General features: G+C 30.9%; 3 protein-coding genes across 3 annotated transcripts; 2 read left to right on the forward strand and 1 right to left on the reverse strand.

Annotated features, from left to right (window-relative positions):
- Nucleotides 1-1,612: 1,612 nt before the first annotated feature.
- Nucleotides 1,613-4,274, forward strand: LOC127264083 (protein RGF1 INDUCIBLE TRANSCRIPTION FACTOR 1). Its single transcript, XM_051293460.1, has 4 exons — nucleotides 1,613-1,671; nucleotides 1,817-2,068; nucleotides 2,605-2,769; nucleotides 3,908-4,274. The coding sequence occupies exons 1-4, from the start codon at nucleotides 1,669-1,671 to the stop codon at nucleotides 4,154-4,156; spliced, it is 669 nt and encodes a 222-aa protein (XP_051149417.1). The 5' UTR covers nucleotides 1,613-1,668; the 3' UTR covers nucleotides 4,157-4,274.
- A 3,125-nt stretch (nucleotides 4,275-7,399) lies between these two features.
- On the reverse strand, nucleotides 7,400-12,318 carry LOC127263817 (protein POLLEN DEFECTIVE IN GUIDANCE 1-like). Its single transcript, XM_051293050.1, has 10 exons — nucleotides 11,733-12,318; nucleotides 11,250-11,401; nucleotides 10,947-11,050; nucleotides 10,091-10,179; nucleotides 9,863-9,936; nucleotides 8,684-8,822; nucleotides 8,387-8,484; nucleotides 8,155-8,277; nucleotides 7,923-7,991; nucleotides 7,400-7,803 (listed from the first exon to the last, which is right to left on the reverse strand). The coding sequence occupies exons 1-10, from the start codon at nucleotides 12,304-12,306 to the stop codon at nucleotides 7,600-7,602; spliced, it is 1,626 nt and encodes a 541-aa protein (XP_051149007.1). The 5' UTR covers nucleotides 12,307-12,318; the 3' UTR covers nucleotides 7,400-7,599.
- A 5,024-nt stretch (nucleotides 12,319-17,342) lies between these two features.
- LOC127263620 (receptor protein kinase TMK1-like) lies at nucleotides 17,343-20,913 on the forward strand. Its single transcript, XM_051292730.1, has 2 exons — nucleotides 17,343-19,980; nucleotides 20,183-20,913. Exons 1-2 carry the CDS (start codon nucleotides 17,700-17,702, stop codon nucleotides 20,707-20,709), a joined length of 2,808 nt encoding a protein of 935 aa, XP_051148687.1. The 5' UTR covers nucleotides 17,343-17,699; the 3' UTR covers nucleotides 20,710-20,913.
- The last annotated feature ends 596 nt before the right edge of the window (nucleotides 20,914-21,509 follow it).

Below are 21,509 nucleotides of genomic sequence, written 5' to 3' on the forward strand. Positions count from 1 at the left end.
TATACAAACTAACAGAACCATGGAGGTTTTAAAAAAAAATAATAAAAACAAAAATAAAAAATTAGAAAACATGTTTGTTTGGTTATAATTTAAAATTAATTTAAAATATAATATTGATATAAAATTTTGTTTAAATAGTATTTAGATGTTATAAAAAATAATAATAATGATACATTATGTATAGAATTTTATTTGAAAGATAATAAACATATACAACTCTTTTACTTTTAGAGAATTTTCTAGCCTTTAAATCTAACAAGCTCAACAAAGACAATTGAAGAGGGGAGGTATATATATATATATATACATAGGTAAAATTATTAGTTCATATTTATGTAATTGTATTTTTGTTTAACAAAACAAATTTAATTTATACGTTGAATATTGTACTATTTATAATTTAATACCTTTTTTTTCTATAATTTTGTACTCCCTATGTCCGAGATAATTATATCATATTTTTCTTATTGTCCGCTAAATTTATGCTATATTTTTGGTAGTACATTTTTTTTATAAATATTATTTAAAAATATAATATACACACATTAACACAATTAATTCAACAAAAAAAATATTATAAACACAATTCTTTATATCTAATATAAAAATACATTCGTTCAAAGACACAAAGTAAACAAACCATTTATTCATTCACAATCTCATTACATTTATTTTAATAAATAATAATCAATTCGCCACTATTTTTTTATTTACCCAACTATTTTATTATTAACACTTTAATAAATTTCATATAACATTCCAACTTAATTTTTATCTTACTTTTATATCAAAATATTACTTCCTTTGTCTCATAGTAAAGTTTTTAATTGTCATTTCAATATGTCCAAATCAAAATTTCTTTTTAAAAAAAAAAAAAATAATAACTTTCAACTAAATATCAAAATAAGTATATAATTATAAAATATTAATTTACCTAAATCTGTATGTAATAATCAAATGAAAAATTTACAGATATACAGAGAGAATATTATTTTTAATCTTTATATTCAAGTATTGCATAATTAACCCGATGAAAAAAAAAAAAAAAAAAAAAAAAAAAAAAACTTTAATTTTTCCTAAAAAGCATTGAATACACCGATAAATTTTCCCGTACAATATCGTATATAGCAATTCTTTTTCACTTTAGGAAATACCAAAACAAAAAAATATAAAACATAAAACCCCCAAAAAAATGATGCTTGAATTATCCCAACCATAAATTTGGTACCAAATAATATTTAAACTGTAACAACAATAATTATAATTATACTGTAGGGATTAGGTTAAAAATAAAATAAAAATAAAAAATTCCATTACATTTTAGAAAATTAATAAAAGGAGATAAGCTGGTAATAAATAATACTACTAATAAATTGTTTTCCTGCCTTTTTTGCATTTCACTTTTTTTTAAAAAAAATATATATAGAATTTAAAAATAATAATAATATAATATTAATATTAATAATAATTGAAACCAATAAATCTTATTCCTGTCTGTCTGCGCTTAGAGCCTTTTGGACTTACCTCATTATATCCTCCATGCATTCATTTCTCTTTCCTTCGAATTCGTCCTCCTCTTTGATTTTCTAACCTCTTTAAAAATCCAATCTGAGAGCGCTGTTACTATTCAAATTTCGATTCGTGAATTGTCGAATTGCTGGGGAAAAAATGGTAAATGTCTGAGATCCAATTGAATTCGCATTTCTGCTGGAGTTCAGCTTAATTTTCATCGATGTTTCTTCGTCTGCAAGTTGCTTTTGGTTCGATTGGTTCTGAAATTGATTTGAATTTTACTGTTGATTCGTTTTTTGTGTAGGTCGGAAGCAAAATTCAGTCGGCGGCGTGGGTGAGCGATATGCTTCGGAGCAAATTCTTCGATTCCTGCAAAGAACACAGCGAATTGAGGAAGAGCGAGAAGAATTTGTTCTGTATCGATTGCAAATTTCGCGTCTGTAAGCATTGCGTCGCTTGTTCGTCTCATCGTTTGCTGCAAATCTGCAAATACGTCTATCATGATGTTGTTCGTCTGCACGATATCCAGAAGTTTCTCGATTGTTCTCAGATTCAGGTTAGTTTCGCATTTCCTTTGTGCTTCTTCCTCTGTTTATATGTGTTTTCAATTTCTGAAATTATGTTTCTGGAAATTTGTTCGTAGTATCGATTAATTTGGTCAATTTTTGCTATCAACATCTGATTTGGCAATTGCTTTTTGAATCTTCATTGACAATCAATTTTGGAATATTTTATGGACTCCAATTTATTTCTCCTTTTGATAAGTTCCATGGATTTCTCCATCTTTTATGGCTCTTGCTTTTGCATATTATTTTTTAATTTTATTTCTCAATTCACGTTGAAAAATGAATCACAGTTTTGAAAAATGAAGCTTGAATTGAAGAAATGCAATTTAGGAATTTATTTATTGTATTTTTTTCCCATTGATTTTGGCTTTCATCCTTTAGTCCATTATTGCTTTATCATCTAAAAGTAAAAAAACTTTTCCCAAATAAAATTGAACATGAATAACATTGGAAAATAGACCAAATTTAGGTTTTCAAAAAATGCAATTTAATTTCTTTAAAATTAAAATGTTATGCAAATTTTAAGGCATACAAAATCAATGGGGAGAAAGCTGTTCATTTGAATCCAAGGCCTCCGGGGAAAGATGCAAAAGGTTCAAAGCCGAAGATCGCCGGCGGCGGCGCTTCATGCAAAACTTGTGGGCGACATATCCAAGAATTCCCGAATCGTTTCTGTTCCATCGCTTGCAAGGTATAATTATGCTTACGCTTACATTGTACTTACTTTCTTTAAAATTTTTGTTACTTTTGGCTATTACATGATTTTTTAGGTAGTATAATTTGAATTTTTTTATTATTACTATTACTTTTTTATCGGTTTTATTTTCACATATTTTTATTTAGAATATTTAGTAAGTGAGAATAATCGGCAAAAGGGTAAAGGAGTAAAATTGCATTTGAATTATAAAATTTATTTACTTATTTTATGTTCACATCTTTTTATTTAGAATGTTTAGTAAGTAAAATGATTTCTAAAAGCTTAAGAGAGTAAAATTGCATTCAAATTACAAAAGGTTAATCGTATATTTTTCCATTTACATGTTTTTATTTAGAATATTTTACAAAATAATTTAAAATATCTATAGAATTGTAAAAGAGTACTAAGTTTTTAAAACAATATAATTTATATATTAATATATATATTGTACCTTTCATATGGAATATTTAGAATATTTAGTAAGTAAAAATGTTCGGTGAGAGCGCAAGAAAGGAAACTTGCATTCGAATTATAAAAATTTGGTTTTCCTATTCTACCCTCCACGTGGTTTTAAATAGAATGTTTTGCGAATTGGTTAAAATGATATATAGAATAGTAAGTGAGTAAAATTGTATAACGTGATTTTTTAGATGTTAAATGGATCTTACCGTTAGCATGTTTTTATTTAGAATATTTAGTAAGTTAAAATAGTTGATGGAATAAAAGAGTAAAATTGCATTCCAATTTTTTTTAAAAATAAATTCATGTCTATTTAACCCATTGGCATGTTTTTATATAGAATATTAGTGTTTTACATTTTTTGAATGTCAAAATTGGAATGAAAATTATTTATTGAACTTTTCTCTTTAATAAAGAATTTAGGAATTTAGCATAAAATAATTTATATTATATCCTAGAAATGACATCATTTGATCCTTTAAATAGATTCTAATTCTCTGAATTAAAAAGCAACTCTTTTCATATAAAGTTTGATTGAAAGACATATTAGTTATAGGTAAAAACTAATACTTATAACATAAAATAATTTTTTTCCTATGTTCTTTTCAAATCATAAAGTTTTGTTTTAATATATACATATGTTTTATTCTATGATTTTTTTTTTTCTTTTAAGGTTTGGATGGAATCTGATATTACAACCCGCAGTAAGATCCTTTCTCTGCCACCGGCTAAAAAAGTCATCGATCTTCCAAGCGTGGATTCAAAACAAAATTTCAACGAGAATGGGTGTGGCTCGCCATTACTATCTCCGACAAACTCATCGTCGTCAGAAGTAATTCAAGCATTGTCAAATTCAAATCTAAAGCCGAGGAAGACACTGCGCAAGCGAAAGGGTATCCCGAGGAGGTCGCCCTTTTGGTAATATCCGGAAAAAAAAGAACACCATTTTATTTATTGGTTCTTCGCTATTATATGATAGTTAATTATGTCGTGAATTAAAAACTTTTTAATACTTTTGGATATTATTGAAATAGCATCGATCCATGACCTAATTATTGCTCATTATTATTATTTTTCTGACTAGCTTCGATATATATATATAATACAGAAAAATCATAATTGTTTGCATTTTGATTTTGTCTTTTATGAAACATTTGGGAGTGGTGGGAATTACATGTTTTGGAATATATAGTTCACATGAAGCTAATTGTTTAAGTTGTGTATGTCTATGGTTGGGATTTGATTTATGTTTTTTAATCGATATAAAGTTGTGTTTAGTTGATCTTTTCTTTTTAATTAGGTTTGTATTATTTAATCTAATAATATGCTTTCATTTGTTTTTTAAAAATGTCACATTTAGACTCAATAGACTTTCTGGAGTTTTGAAAATGTGAAAATAGTAAAAAATTAATATTTTATATAATGCTTTGTATGAAAAATATATATTTGATATGATATTTTTTGTAAGAATTCAATATATTGAGTGTGTTCATGCATATAAGCAATTTATTCTCATTTTTAGGGTTTTTACTTCAAAATAATGATGGCAAATATTTTTTTTATATATATATAATATTTATTGTTATTTCATTGATAAATATGCTTTCATTTGCCTTCGAAAAGTATCACATTCAACATATAAGGTGTGGTCATTTGAATAAATTACACTCTTTTTTATGGTTTTTACTTTAAAATAATTGTAATGAAATTTTATTTCTTTTTATTTAAAATATCACAAACAAATGTTTTTTTATCTAAAAATATATAAAATATAAATATATTGGTTGGACTATAATATAATTATTATATAATACTATCTTAAAATAGGCGTCTAATATATTTTAAATAGAAAAAATATATATATAATTTTGATGACTTGTTATTGTGATTTTTAAGTGTGTTATATATGAAAATAATAGCTGTATTATTATTTTAATTACCTTGTAGTTGAGTGTGATTTTTAATAATATATATGACAATTATGTTTTGTGTTTTAAATTAACTTTTCAACTATTCATCCAACATATTTTTAATAATAATATACTATTATTTTTTCTAAATATTATTTAAATTTAAATTTAAATTTAAATTCATAGATAAACGAAGCAGATCCTAACTATATGGATATTGCAAGTTTCATGCAAACATAAGTATAAAACCATTAAAATGATGACAATAAACACTGGTTCATTTGATTGTGCGATTAAAATATAATATTTATTTGAATTTTTGTTTAAATAATATTTTTTAAAATAAAATAATATATTATTTTATGATAAAGATGCAGAAAGAATATTAATAATTTCAAAATGAAATTACAACCAAACAACAATAAATATATTTATGAATAACTTATTATAAAAGAGAAAATATATATATATAATAATTAGTAATTTTCCGTGCATTATAGTATAGTATAGTATAGTATACTATAGAGTATAAGTTTGGTGTTTGGTTGAGATGTCAGAAATAAGGATCTTTGTCGGGCGGGTGATGTCTCCGCTGGCGTCTCATTTTGTCCATATTTACTCACCTTGATTAAATTTATTAATATTATTATTATGATTATTATATGATAAAGTAATGTGATTAATAATGGAATCACAATCACATGGAGAGGGTTTAATGGCAGACCAGACACCATGAGGTGAGAAACACATGATGCATGTTTTTTTTTTTTTTTTTTTTTTTTTTTTTTTTTTTTTTTTAATTAAATAAATAAATAATTGGTAAGAATTCAATATATGTATAATTTACTACAACTTTCAGATACTTTACTTCAATTATTAAAAAATAAAATGCTATGACGCAGACAAGTTACTAGACAAATAATATGTGGCAGATGACTTGAAGCGTCAGGGGTCACACTATCAGGCCGTTCCTTACGGACACACTTGATTTATTTATTTCTATGTTTTGCTGATAGTATTATTAATTAAATTTAAATAAGAGAGGTATATATGGGATGATTCCCCTATTTTGAAATGTTTGGCCATAAATAAATTCACTTTTTCCCCTCTCATTTTAACAAGCATGTGAATGTCAATGTGAATGTTTTTACCTGAAGCAGTCAAACATTTCTTCACTACTATTAAAATCCTAATATACTATTCCTACCCTATACATCTTCCCTCGTTACTTTGTATACGTGTCTTTTTATTATTATTATTATTATTAAACCTTTATTTAAATATGCTATTTTATTAAAAAAAATATTAAATATAATGTTTTAGAGTAAAAATTATTTTAATTTTAGAGTTTACTTTTAATTTTTTTTTAATTTTTTTGTCTAAATTATAGTAGCCTATATGTAATAATTTATAAAAGTATATATATATATATACATTTTTATTCTTGTAGCTACATGTATTTGTTTGTTGGGTATCACTAGTAACTTTATTTAAATAAAAGTTGTGAAAGTTTTCTTAGTTTTGAACCTTTTTATAATAGCAAAAAGATGTATGTATAGATGTGATATTTTATGAAAGTATACACTCGTATATGCCACCTATGGTTAGCTAGTGTGACTTTTCTGTCGGGCCTAGAGTGTTAGCATTGACTTTCCTATCAGGCTTAGTTTACAGAATGTTAGCTTCGGCCAAATGTTTACCCAATGTGCACTTTCGGGTAGCGGCTGCTAATTCTCACGTCATCACAATATATATATCATTGAAGAATAATATCAAAACATGTATATACATATATTTTTATTTACCCTAATAATTAAATGAGCAACTATTATTATCTTACATTGTGAGATCATATAATAATATTTATATTGATAATATATTCTTTGTGCTAACACTTAACGTATAAAGTATTCCACCTCTGCCACGTAAATTTATGTCCATTTGATCGGGCACAAATTTAAAAAAAAAATCGATAAAAATATAAATAATTTTTTATAGAAAAAAAAAATTAATCAGAAATAAATTTAAATAATACTTTTTAAAAAAGTGAGAATAAATTTGAATAACTAAGAAAATATTTCATAATGTGAATGTATATTATTTATGCATTAGTTAACATGTATATTCTCTGCTAAGATCAACTGTGACATGTGTTATGTAAATTATGATTATATTGATTAAAATTAATCCTAATCACCACCTTAACTAAGATTATAAAGATTTTACTAACCTTTCAAATTTCAATATAACCGAAAGACAACACATATTATATATATTAGCATAGCAAAAGACTACACTAATAGTCCTTTTGTATCATTCATCAATCACTCACTCAATTTTAAAGTACAAGTAGATATCGAATACCTGCCTCATTTAAAATCGAGCCGAGCCCCATAAGGACAGAATCACCTTGTGTTGTCGTCGTCGCGTGGTAATAAGCTGCCGCTATATATCCTTAATCGGTGTGAAGCTTCCTTCTCTCGCACCTTTTGACGTACCATCGAGCATGTTTTCTAAGTCCCATCCCGATCATCATTTTAAGGCTAGCCAACATCACGAAGCTGATCGCGAACAATGCCACCATCCAAAAGCCTCTCCATGGATGAGGTGGAGTACACGGCAAATACGCCGTGTAAACTGGCCTCAGAACTCGAATTACCTAACCACCACATGAACAAAAAAAATATACGAAAAAAAATAAATAAATAACTCTCACTAGATCAAAATATTTAGATATTCTGGGGTGAAAGGGAGAATTTGGTGTACTATTATTATTACCACGCACGCCGGTGCCAAAGGGATGAAAGTGAGGTTCTTCTTCCCATTTTCCGTTTGCATATTTAGTGTCTGGACAAGAACCCAATCGCTATGTTAGCATCATAAATATATATATATATATATATATATATACACATCAATAGAGTGAAATGATCGAGCAAGGATGGAAATGGTCGAATGCTGGAAAGATGAACGAACTAGAGTTTGCGAGCGAGTGAGCAAAAGACATTACCTGCTTGCAAAGATCTTCCAGAAATTCTGAGAAGGCAAGGGGCTTTATGCCGTTGAACTTGGCGACGAACGAGTGTTTTATTACATCTATCATCACCTCGCATATGTATACAACCAAAACGTTCTGCGACCAAGACAAGAGAGAAAATGGCGATCCTGATTGTACTAAAAGTCCATTTGTTTACTAGTTGCTCGATCTGAAAATGTACGGGGGTGCGAATATGATCACTTACAGAAAGAAAGCTTTCAAACCAAGGGCCCTCAGCTTCCAGGATATTTTGTGCTAAAACGAACAATACGAATGCAGAAATATGGAATCGCTCGACTGAATCTGGTCAAGATCAGTTAAAACAACAAAGGCATGATACTTATATCTCCCAAAGGATCATGAGAAGAAATGGCAGAAAACACTTTTGAACAAGACAAATGATGCAGTAAAAAATAACAGCTTGTTGATAATTTTCGTATGCGACAAAATGAATTAGCTACGATATTAAGCAATTTCAGAAGAATTAAAGAAGTTTACTCACCAAAGTATACCAGGCTGTGGATGTTCTCCTTGCTATATCGTTTAAATACATTGCTTTTGATCTCAGCAAAATTGTTTGACACAAGCATTGCGAAGAGTGCATTGTTATGAGAAACTATACATGTCGACAAAGTAATTGCCTGCACTAATAGAATGAATGAATGAATAAGTTCGAGTTGTTAAGGACAAACACTCGGCAAAGATTTGTGAACAAATTATTCAAGTAGTAAATGTCATGCATCACCAAATACACACACACAAACACAAGCATGTTACGATTACTAAATACTGAATATAGAGTTTCAGAAGGATATTAGAAGAAGAAACTGCTAAGGCTTCATCTGAAAGAAATCTCCACAACCAAAACTCCAAGTTTTCAGAAGAACAGTTTGCAAGTCCATCTGCTGAATTGAATAAAGTTTGCATCACATCACCACCAAAACTTTGGCATAACTTATCAAATATCTGTCATGCAAAGAGAGAAACAATGATTTATGATCTTCCTTTCATGGTAGGTGCAAGAAAGTAGACACAAAATTAAATGCCAGAACCGAGACCATGAATCAAGTAATGTAAAATTCACCATGTGAAGGGAGGCATAAAATACATAGACAGTAGTAGCAACAGAAATATCTGCAGTGCGATTGTGAGTGTAACTAGTAGCAACCAACACTGTCAAACAATTGTTTAAGAAACATGATTCTTATACAGAAATGGAAGGATCTATGTGATCTGTTTCCTCTGTTTTATAGAATCATGAGCTTAAGTGATACGGAATTATTTTGGCCAGACTTCAGCTTTACTTCCTATCAAATTTGATGCAGTTTTAAAACTGATTTCAATATAAGAACCATATTCCTTTAATAATTGCCCAGAAGTTAAGCTACAGAATGCAGGAAATGTACAAATGTTAAGATATAAATAGACAATATTACCATATTTTCTGGATTCGATTATTAACCAGAAGTTCTTAAACTATTCCATGCTTGCTTTTCATTATGCAGTATTATTTGCATTTCATTATAAGCACAACAATACGATATCAAAAAGGAAAAAATAGGGTAAAATATGTAGTATGTACCATAAATCAAGGTCCCTGCAGCATAAATCAAGCTAAGAACTCAAAACATTAAAAAAATTTAAAATCGTTCTCCCTCATTAGATTATTGTTTCTCCATACCTCCAAAACATTGTAGACCACATAAAGTTTAACAATCCCCTGGCCACGAATCATATGATAAATTAAGCTGATATCTGAACAAGAAAAATAATCGATCAAGATGCAATATATTAGGAGAATTAGAAGTGGATTAAAGAGGTTGTTGACTGATAAGGCAAATAACAGCATACTTAAATCTGAAGATTTGGAAAGATTTTCAGATAATGTGAACCAAAATTTATAATGAACCTGCTTGTTGTAATAGGGTGACTCCGCTAAGCATAATGACTAGACAACCAAAATCCGATAATTCTGCTGATGAGGGCCTCTTGAACTGCCTGCCACAAGATGGTTAAATTACTCTAGCATGGAGGATACTATGGAAATTATTGAGTATATGTGGAAGGCAATTGTGTAACAACTCAACTTTAGTTTTCCTCTGCCAGGGACACAAAAATTCAGCAAAATGAATTAAAAATCCACTGATATTTTAACTACTATTATGTTCAAGTTGCTTTGAATTTTCTACTGTCAATTCCAAGCTATACTCATTAACCAGATAATGACCACAAATTGCACATCCAACATATGTAGTCAGGACATATAGCACGAGAGGCTACGTATCACACTTGATGCCCACAATTGACAACCCTGTTCCTTGTATCTATACAGATAATACAAGGTACTTTGCTGACAGCATGGACGTTATGTATGGAATGTTACTGCCTAAATTTCTAAGGCATGTAACAAAGCAACATCCAAATGACCAGCAATCATTACATGACGGAAATTTTTTTCTCAATAAAAAAATTGAAAATAATAAAAAAAAAAAATGTTTTCCTACAATACCCCAACAAACATATTATCTTGCTGACTTGGCTTCAATCTGCAAGTTATTATGCAAGCTCATAATAAATAAAATCTTCAATCAAGGAGTTATTTTATAATCAAAACAAAGATCGGAAAAAGAGTGGCAACTCCTTTATCCACATTCCAACACACAAAAATGAAAAGTGTGACATAATGTTTGTAGAAAACTGAAACGTAAGCACACTCTAGTATATAAAATTCACTCATAAAGTGGTTATAGAGGAACAGAACTGACCTGGTTTTAACAAGCCTCCACAAGCTCATAATAATCCTAATTGGCATGATCGTTAAGAGGGACAGGAAGGAATCAAAGCATACAAAAAACCCAAAATTGATAAGCTGCAAAAAGATCAAGCAGTTCATTTTAGTAGAGCAAAGACGGCATTCACTTCTAAATTAGCAAGACAAATAGCATCAAAACACAATCTCCTCTGTTTTCAAAAGCACAAAATTTGGTTCTGAGTAAGAAATTTATATAAAGTATCACTATAATATAGCTTACAAATCTATTCGAGTAAATATATACGTTGCAACTTACTAATTCACAACGCCATGGCAAGCGGAATATAGTATCATAAACTCGTTCTCGTTCCTTATCATTTCCGACAGTGGTGGTACTTCTCAAGGAATTCCCTGCATTTATTTCTTCAACAAAATATTTCATCGGGGACTTCTCTGCAGGTAACACATCTGATAGAGAAACATGTCACTATAACTAAGAGACCAAAGAACATAGAGTAGAAGATGGAAAGTGAGAGCTATTAATCAACATTATTTTATGATGCATGAATGTAAACAACAGAATCAAATTTTCAGTTAACCAAAATCTTCACTACTTGTTAAGAAGTACAAAGGATTTTGAATCCGAAGCATTCAATGGTGGAATTAGGTTTCTTTGTTCGATTGACATTCCTAAATCTCAGAAGAACTGCACTGCTCATCAAATCACCTGTGAAACTGAATCCAGATTCTTGAAGCAACTATTGAATTTTCAAAAGGCATGATTTCAAGTTCGACTTACAATGGGAATCTTCGGCCATCAATTTGTTCCAGTCTGCTTTGCGTTCCTCCAATTGCTTTCCTCTCAGCTCCGCTTGTTGATCCACGCTGATCTCCTTAACAGCAATCCGATCGGCTATCGTATCTTCCTTCAACATTTCAGCCTTCTTACAATCACCACTCTCCTCACTCGCCATTTCCGGTATGGCTCCGTTCATCGCATTAACCACGTACCGCTGCCTCAACTCCCCATACTGCACTGTACGCACAGCGCAGTTGTCCTTGCCATCACTATCCGACGCCACCGCAGTCTCCGTCACTTTAACCGCTGCACAGCTGTGATTCACGCCATTGTTGACGATCACGGATCGTTCGAGCACTGCATTATCGCAAATCAAGGACAAATCGTGCAGGTTTTTGCCTTTTTCCTTCCTCTTTTTCTTCTTCCTACGAGGCGACGATGCGTCGCCTCCTAGAACGGGAGGAGGATCGGACCTGGAGCGGGCGGACGCGGCGGCGGATAGGACGCCATCATCGTGCTCGGAGAACGCCAGGATGTCGAATGACAGCTTCCGGACGCGGGATTCCGACGCCATGGATAGCAGTTATTTGAGCTCGACTCCGAGGGAATTACGTTACTGTGTAGGAGGAAGACACGTTGGTGTGACTGATGGTGACGCTGTGATACTCACCGACGAACAACAAACTGCCACGTGGCTGCAAAAGTCACGCCTTTTTCACTTCCCTAACCCGGGAAACGACGCCGTATAGCTCCGGAAATTGGGCCGTTTTTTACTGAACTGCGCCCTATTAGATATCACTGGGCTTCTAAAATGGGCTTTGTTTTAACCCTTACTCAATTGGGTCCAAAATTATTTTTCATAATATATTTAAATTCGAAGCATATAAAATCACTTAAAACTTAGCTCTGATTTTTAAAAATTTATCATCATTCATTAATAATAATCTGTTTAAGAAATCACATTAAATCATTATATTTAAATAAAATATTTTATCAAATATTCAATTTTTTCTCATTTTTAAATCTTCCTAAATTTTCAAAAGTTCAAAATCCTATATATAAACAGAACAATGTATTTATACAATAGTGTAATAAATAATATAGTAAAAAAATTCTAGGCAAAACAATATAAAATATATGGTGTATAAAAATTACATGAGTTCTCTATTTTTTAAAAATTGTGTCATTTTTTTTTATATTTTAAAAAATTTTGCATTTAATCTTCTTTTATTATTAGTTAACAATAATTATTTTGCACAAAAATCTTAACTACAGAGATTTAAAAACTTTATAACTATGAAACCACCGTAAACCCTAAACCACCATTAAATAACGAAAGAGAGGTAAATACAAAAATTATAAATATACATATATATTATGTAATATATAAATAGAATAATTGATATCTGCTAGTATAATATTTTTGGAGAAGAATAAAATAAATTATTTTTTATTTTTATTTTTAAAAAAAAAAATGTAAAGGCAACCATACAAATGCTATACCTTTTTAAAATTTGGTGTGAATCTGATACAGCTTTTTGATTTATGTGAATTAGATACAGCTTTTTTATCCAAGAAAAAAAAAAAAAAAAAAAAAAAACCTATCACTTCACTTACCAAAATGACTTTTTTAATGAATAATGATTCCTTTCCATTTATCCAGTATTCACATTTAGGTATAAATTTTTATTGATATTATATTTCTTTTTTCGAAAAGCCTTGTTCAATTGTCAAATATAATTTAAAAAAAAAAAAAAATTCAAATTTGTATAAATTATTGTTTTTTCTTTAAATATACACCTCTTTTTTCTAAAAATATTTATTTTTATATAAAATATCATATATCAAATAATTATTTAAACAAAAAATTAAAATCAACTGCAAAATCAAACAACATTAACATAACCCAAAAAAAAAATTATACACATTTTTAATATGGATGTTATTTATATAATAAATTATCTGCAATGTATTTCATATATAATATGTTCTTATTGTATTTCTAAATATAAATATCACATATGTATTATGTGAAATTTATTATTGGACAAATCGCATTGTATTTAATTTAAATAAATTATATATTATATGTGCGAAATATATTGATAATTAGTATTAAGAATTTTATATAATATTAAAATATAAATATTATATGTGAGAAATATATTTGGTGGAATTTAATGGTTTGCATTCAATTTTCATAAACAACCACAACTAAAATAATAACGACTCTTTGGATATTGCAATATATAACGAAATAATTAAGTCATTGAGAGACAATAATGGCCAGAACCTATAATTGAATTTGAATTTTGCAGTTATATCTTTATTTTGATTTGAAGTTTAATTTTTATTTAAATTTTTGCTTAAATATTATTTTGATATATATTTTTTTTAAAAATAATGCTTCATTCGTTCACCGCCAATTTATCTATTTTGCCATTTTAGCATATCTATCGCAAATGTATCCGTTTCTTTTTTAAGTAAATGTATCTTCCACTAAAATATAAAATTATCTCACCCTTTATATAATATTACACAAATGTCATCAAATAACACTTAATACCATAAATCTTAAAGGATATAATAGTCTTTATATCAATTGTACCATATAATAATATAATATTAATATACTAAAATCTATATGCAAAAAGCAATCGGATAGAAAGACTGTGGACCGATGGAGTAATATAAAATGCGTGAGATGAATAATATTTTTTTTTCATATATATTCAATATCTATTTTTATCCGTCCATTCAAATATGGTTGTTTTCAGTTATAGTAAAATAATTATATTTATAAATATCAAAATACATTTAATTTTAATTATATTATTCATTTTATTTATGTTTTATTAAATAAAAATATAAAATAATTTTATATTTTTTTATTAACTAATAAAATATTAAAGTTATATATAAACAAAAAGTACATTTAATTAGAGTGAAAAAGTATTTTGCATTTGAAGACAAATCAAATGCTTTCCATGTTACAATTTTAATTATCTTTTTACCAAAATAAATAATAAAAAATGGTTTTTTACTATAAGAATCTATTTAAAATGTTTATGTTTATTTTGATTTCTCTTAATAATATTATTTTCAATAAAAATATATAAAATTAAAACTAGTAAATTTAAAAAATCCCGTAAATTGACTTGGGTTATGGATGTGGTTATGGCAATAAAATATCAAAATCAATAATTATTTTTATCAAAAAGACAAAAATTAAAATGTTAACCAAACATAAATACATTATATTAGTAAAATAATATCATAATCACTATTATTAACTAATTAAATACCATTTCCTTAAATATTGTATCACTAATGAAAAAAATCAATTATCTTTAACATGGATGAAGTACTATTTTTTCTCAAGTACATCTAAATTATAAATAATAAAAAAAATGTTACCCATAAAACTTATAGTACTCCCTTCGTCCCCGTGAAAGAGTGACGTTTGCTTTTTGCACGTAAATTTTTTAATATTAGTATTATATTTGATTGTAGTAAAAAAGACAAAAATATCCCTGTTAGTATAATGTAATATAAAAGTAACGATATTTGTGTAATATATTGTAAGTTGAAAGGGTATTTATTATGTTAGGTAAATAGTACAATTATTAAATTATGAAATAATAATCTTATTTTGGGACGAACGAAAATAAAAAATAACAACCTTTCAATGGGACGGAGGAAGTAGTAAAAATAAAAGTAAATAAATCCCAAAATAATAATCTTATTTTGGGACGAACGAAAAATAAAAAATAACAACCTTTCAATGGGACGGAGGAAGTAGTAAAAATAAAAGTAAATAAATCCCAAAATAAACAAAAGTTATACTCCTCCATCATATAACCTATTATACATATTTTTCGCTTTAGTATGCCAAGTAACAAACGATACTTTACAAAATTTGATAAAATTATTCTCTCAATTTTTTTATAAAAATTGATTTATGTTAATCAATAACAAATATATATTATTTATTTTTATTATATAAAAATTTATTCTCTATGAAGTAATATTCATATTGTATATATTTTATTGAGATATAATTTTTAAAATATTTAAATATATTTTCTAAACTTCTTTTAATTATATATATATATTAATTTTCTTAAATTACTAACCATACCAATTATATAAAATAAAATAAAAAAATATTATAATTTATTATTATTAACTAATTAAATATTATTATTTTAAATACAAAATATTATTTAAAATATGATGGAAAGAGTATTATATTATTATTACTATTATTTTTACTTCTTTATGTTCTATAATTTGTAATTAATATATCTAATAATTTTTTCAAATAATCATTTTGTTTTAATAGAAATATGTTATTTTTATAACATATTTTTAGAAAAAAAAAAAATCAATAATATTGTTTCCATGATTTTAAAAATAGGTATAAATATTAAAAACCTATTAATACGGCAATAACAGACACAATAAATTATAAAGCTACAGCCACAATTAGGCTATAATTATATAATAATTTTCACAATTACTGTTCTTACCAAATATTTATTCATACAATATTAAATATAGCGTTAATTCAATGCATGTCTATATTATGGGTGTTTCTTTAAAATAAAAAATAAAAATGGAATGTTTTATAAGTAAAATAGAAAGTGAATGTAATACTATTTGGTATAAAAAAATCAATTATATGTAAATTTTCAATTGAACGCTTTTCATAAATATTATTTAAAATATACAAATTTATACATATTAATATAATATATATCATTCATTAATTAATACAAAATATTATTTTTTATGTTACCAACACAAAACAGTTTCTTATACAACATTGAACAGACTTTTGGTTTACATTGACATTAGTGTTTTCTATTTGAAAATTTAATTAAAATAATATTTTATAGGATATTTTTGAGAAAATTAAAAAATTATTGTGTGGAATATATAAGTTGTATTCTTTTGTTGATTTACCACATATTTTTTTATTACTGAATTTTTAGTTTTTTTAAAAAATATAAAATTAAATAATTATTTTTTTATATTATATTATAAATTTATTTTATATTCAAAATATTATATTAATATTTATTTATATCATATTAAATAAATATTAAAAAAAAAATACACATCACACTATTTTGTTTGGTTATAGTTTCAAAGAAAACCATCAAATTATGCAACAGTCATATGTTGTAAACCTATCAATAGTGTACGCCTGCCTTATTAATTGAATATGTCATAAAAACTATTCATTAATATCTATATATTTTTTTTCCAAAAATATTATTCAAGATAAATAGAATATTATTTAACATTCTAATATTTTTATTATTTAATTCTAGAATGCTTTCAAAATTTAAATTTAATTTAAAGTTCTTATTTATTTATTTTTTAAAAAAAAATCAAAATCACAAAAAAAAAAATACACTTATACACAACCGAACAAATATTTTTAAAAAATAGAGTATAATAATGAAAATTGTATAAAATATATATATATATAAATTAAATCTGAAAGTGGGCGCCACGCGCCATGTGCCAACTGTGAGCTCACGCACAATTCTCACTCTACCTTTTAGTGGTGAGAAAGAACACACAGTACTACATAAACTACACACACTCCTTTCTCTCTCTTCCTTTCTTCCTTTCTCTCTCCAAAAGCCCTCACAAACCCTTCCCATTCCATTCCAGATTCAATTCCCCTTTCTCTCTCTCAATCCCCGCAAGAAACCCTCATTTTCCATCTCAACATTCCCCAACAGACAAGGAACTGCGAAAAATCCTCGCTGCCGGCGCCGATTTTCAGATTTCTGTTCTGTATGTGTTTGTTATCATCCTCAATTGCTCGACGCTTGCTTCTGTACATAACGTGAGATTTTGTGGGAAGAAACTCTAGAATTTTCTCTAACCGTGCCGGAATCGAGGAATTGAGGAGTCGCTTGCTGTTGTTTCGGCTAGAGTTGAGGTTTAATGGCATCGATTTTCGCGTTCATCGCCGTCTTCTCGCTGTTGGCCGCCGCCGGAGACTGCCAGTCCGGCGACGCGGCGGTTATGCAGGATTTGAAGAAGAACTTGAAGGATCCGAGTCAGCTCGGGTGGGCCGACCCGGACCCCTGCAAATGGAAGCACATCCAGTGCAACGGCGGGCGGGTGACCCGGATCCAAATCGGCGAGCAGAATCTAGAAGGATCTCTCCCGCCGGGCATCAACACCCTCACCGAACTGCAAGTCTTCGAAGTCTTCCGCAACAATCTCACCGGCGCTCTCCCGACCTTCTCCGGCTTGAAATCTCTGCAGAGCCTTCTCCTCAACGACAACAATTTCGCCTCAATTCCGCCGGATTTCTTCGACGGTATGGTCTCTCTTCAAGCTGTTTTTCTCGACTCCAATTCCTTTGCCCCCTGGACAATTCCGGCGTCGCTTCAAAGTGCGTCTGGATTGCAAACGTTTTCCGCCGTCCGAACTAATCTCCGCGGCCCCATACCGGAATTCCTAAGCGCTGAAAAGTTCGCCAGTTTGACTAAACTGTATTTATCGTATAACAATCTCGAAGGTCCGTTGCCGGCGACGTTCGCCGGCTCTTCGATACAGTCCTTGTGGCTGAACGGCCAGCAGAGCAGTTCGAGACTCAATGGCTCCATTACTGTATTACAGAACATGACTCAGTTATCTGAAGTCTGGCTGCACGGAAATTCCTTCACCGGACCTATACCAGATTTGTCCGGCTTAATACAGCTGCAGAATTTCAGTTTAAGAGACAATAGTCTTACAGGTCCGGTGCCGGAAACCTTGGTAGGATTGAAAACGCTCATGACTGTGAATCTAAGCAACAATATGTTGCAGGGGAAGTATCCTCTGTTCAGCAAATCAGTTCAGGTCGACTTGGCGCCGAACAGCAACAGTTTCTGCACGAATACTCCCGGAGCCGAATGTGATCCACGGGTGAATGATTTGCTCGCAGTGGTTCATGATTTCGGCTATCCAGCCATGTTTGCCTCAAGCTGGAAAGGGAATGATCCGTGTGGTTCTTCATGGAAGGGGATTACCTGCAACAGTGGGAATATCACTGTCATAAATTTCCATGGAATGGGACTTGATGGAACTGTATCTCCGAGCTTCGCGAGAATCACTTCGCTGCAACGATTGGTTCTGTCCGGTAATAACTTGACGGGAACGATTCCAAATGAGCTGACCCAATTGCCGAATCTTGTCTTGTTGGATTTGTCAAACAATAACATTTATGGAAAAGTTCCATCATTTAGGGATAATGTGGTGGTGCAGACTAGCGGAAATTTGAATATCGGGAAAGATGCTCCTCCTCCGACTGCACAAGGTGGAAAGGGGAATCAGCCGGGGTCGAATCCGAAAGGAGATGATTCAGGACATGATAAGAAAACGTCGTCTGGAGTGGTTGTAGGCACAGTAGTAGGGGGAGTTTGTGTGTTGGTTGGCGCAGGGGTGTTAGCCTTATGCGTTTACCGAGCTAAGCACAAACGTACCGGAAAAGTCCAGTCTCCCCACACAATGGTTATCCATCCTCGCGACTCAGGTTCCGACAATGCTGTCAAGATCACAGTTGCTGGTTCGAGTGTCAATGGAGGCGGTGGTGCCAGCGAGACATACAGCCATGGAAGTGGCGCAACGAGTGACATTCACATTGTCGAGGCCGGTAGCATGGTGATATCCATCCAAGTCCTGCGAGATGTGACCGACAATTTCAGCGAAAAGAACATACTCGGAAGAGGCGGCTTTGGAACTGTTTACAAGGGAGAGCTCCCCGACGGGACTCAAATTGCTGTCAAGAGGATGGAATGCGGCGTGATTAGTGAGAAGGGGTTGGCCGAGTTCAAATCCGAAATTGCTGTCCTTACAAAAGTTCGGCACAGGCATTTGGTCACTCTTCTCGGATATTGCCTGGACGGAAACGAGAAGCTGCTAGTGTACGAGTACATGCCTCAGGGGACACTTAGCAGGTTTCTATTTAACTGGAAGGAAGAAGATTTGAAGCCCCTTCCATGGTCGAAAAGGCTGACTATCGCGCTCGATGTTGCCAGAGGTGTCGAGTACCTCCATAGTTTAGCTCAGCAGAGTTTCATCCATAGGGATCTTAAACCGTCGAACATTCTTCTTGGAGATGATATGAGGGCTAAAGTTGCAGATTTTGGTTTGGTTCGCCTCGCACCTAATGGGGATGTTTCAGTTGCTACCAGATTGGCCGGGACTTTCGGATATCTTGCTCCCGAATATGCAGGTAGTTTGATTCTCAGGCTTTGTTGTTCTTCGTATATGCTGATATATATATATATATATATGATGAGATTCAATACAATGTCTGCTGCAAGTTTTCTTTGATTCATAAGTTATTTTATGCACTTGATGCTCATATGATATGATTTTCGTACCTCTGATAATGTTCGTTTAAAAGTAACTTCTTTATCTGTGTAATTGGATAGTGACGGGCCGAGTGAGTACCAAAATCGACGTGTTCAGCTTCGGGGTAATCCTAATGGAGACGATCACTGGCCGGAAGGCTCTAGATGAAACCCTTCCGGAAGAAAGCCAACATCTTGTGCCGTGGTTCAGGCGAGTGCTTGTCAACAAGGACACTTTCCGTAAAGCTATCGATCCGAACATGGATGTCGATGAAGAAACTCTTGCCAGCATCAGCACGGTTGCAGAGCTAGCTGGCCATTGCTCAGCCCGGGAGCCCTATCAGCGGCCCGACATGGGACATGCTGTCAACATCCTATCTTCCCTAGCGGAGCTCTGGAAACCCTCCGAGCCTGCAGACCCGGAAGATGCCTACGGAATCGACTACGACATGACGCTGCCGCAGGCGGTGAAGAAATGGCAGGCGCTGGAAGGCATGAGTGGAGTCAGCGGGTCGTCTTACATCGGAAGCAGTGACAACACTCAGACGAGCATTCCGACTCGGCCTTCAGGGTTTGCGGATTCGTTCACGTCGTCGGATGGCCGGTAAAAAAGATGGAATATTGGCTGAGGTTTGATTCTTGACTTCGATTACCACCTTTTATGATTATCGTCCATCGTTGTTAATGATCAGTGAGTGAAGTGAGATATTTATTGTAGTAATTTAGGGATTTCATGTGGTTAGAGATGATTATGATTATGATGCATGCATGCCCATTTTTATTTGAATCTGAAGCCAATTTCTGTGTGTCTAGCTAGAATGCAATATGTGTTTTATTTATTTATATTTTTAAGTTGGGAAAATGTTTGGAAGAATTGGATGGTTTGGCAATGAACTTCATTGCTAGTTCTTGCTGAGCTGCTTTGCTTGGTCATCATCATCAGTTTTGGTTTGAATGTTATTTTGATAGAAGTGTTTTTATTGTGATGAGTGGTTATTTTGGTTTGAAATAGATATAGATAGGTTGGGGTTGGGGTTGGGGTTGGGGTTGGGGAGGATGATGGGAGTTGGGGGGGTTGATGTGCAGTTTTGTATGGATGCATATATATTCAATTCAATTCAATAATTGTGTGGATAAGGATGTGATTGGAACCAGAGGGATTTATATTAGAGATTATATGTATGTATGTATGTATTTTAGAGAGAGAGAGAGAGAGAGGAGACGTGGAAGTGGAATAGTGGGGTTTGGTTTGGTTGATAAAGGAAGAATTAGGAGTAGGATGATGATGTGAAGTTGTAGTATTGTGTATGCCAGCTGGGTGGGGGTGGGGGTGGGGGTGGGGGTGGGGGATGGTGTTGAAATTGGTAGCCTACACTACACTTTGTTTATTTGATTATTTGATTATTTG

This window comes from Andrographis paniculata, unplaced genomic scaffold (assembly GCF_009805555.1).
Source record: "Andrographis paniculata isolate CXL003 unplaced genomic scaffold, ASM980555v1 Contig69END, whole genome shotgun sequence".
Classification (NCBI taxonomy): domain Eukaryota; kingdom Viridiplantae; phylum Streptophyta; class Magnoliopsida; order Lamiales; family Acanthaceae; genus Andrographis; species Andrographis paniculata.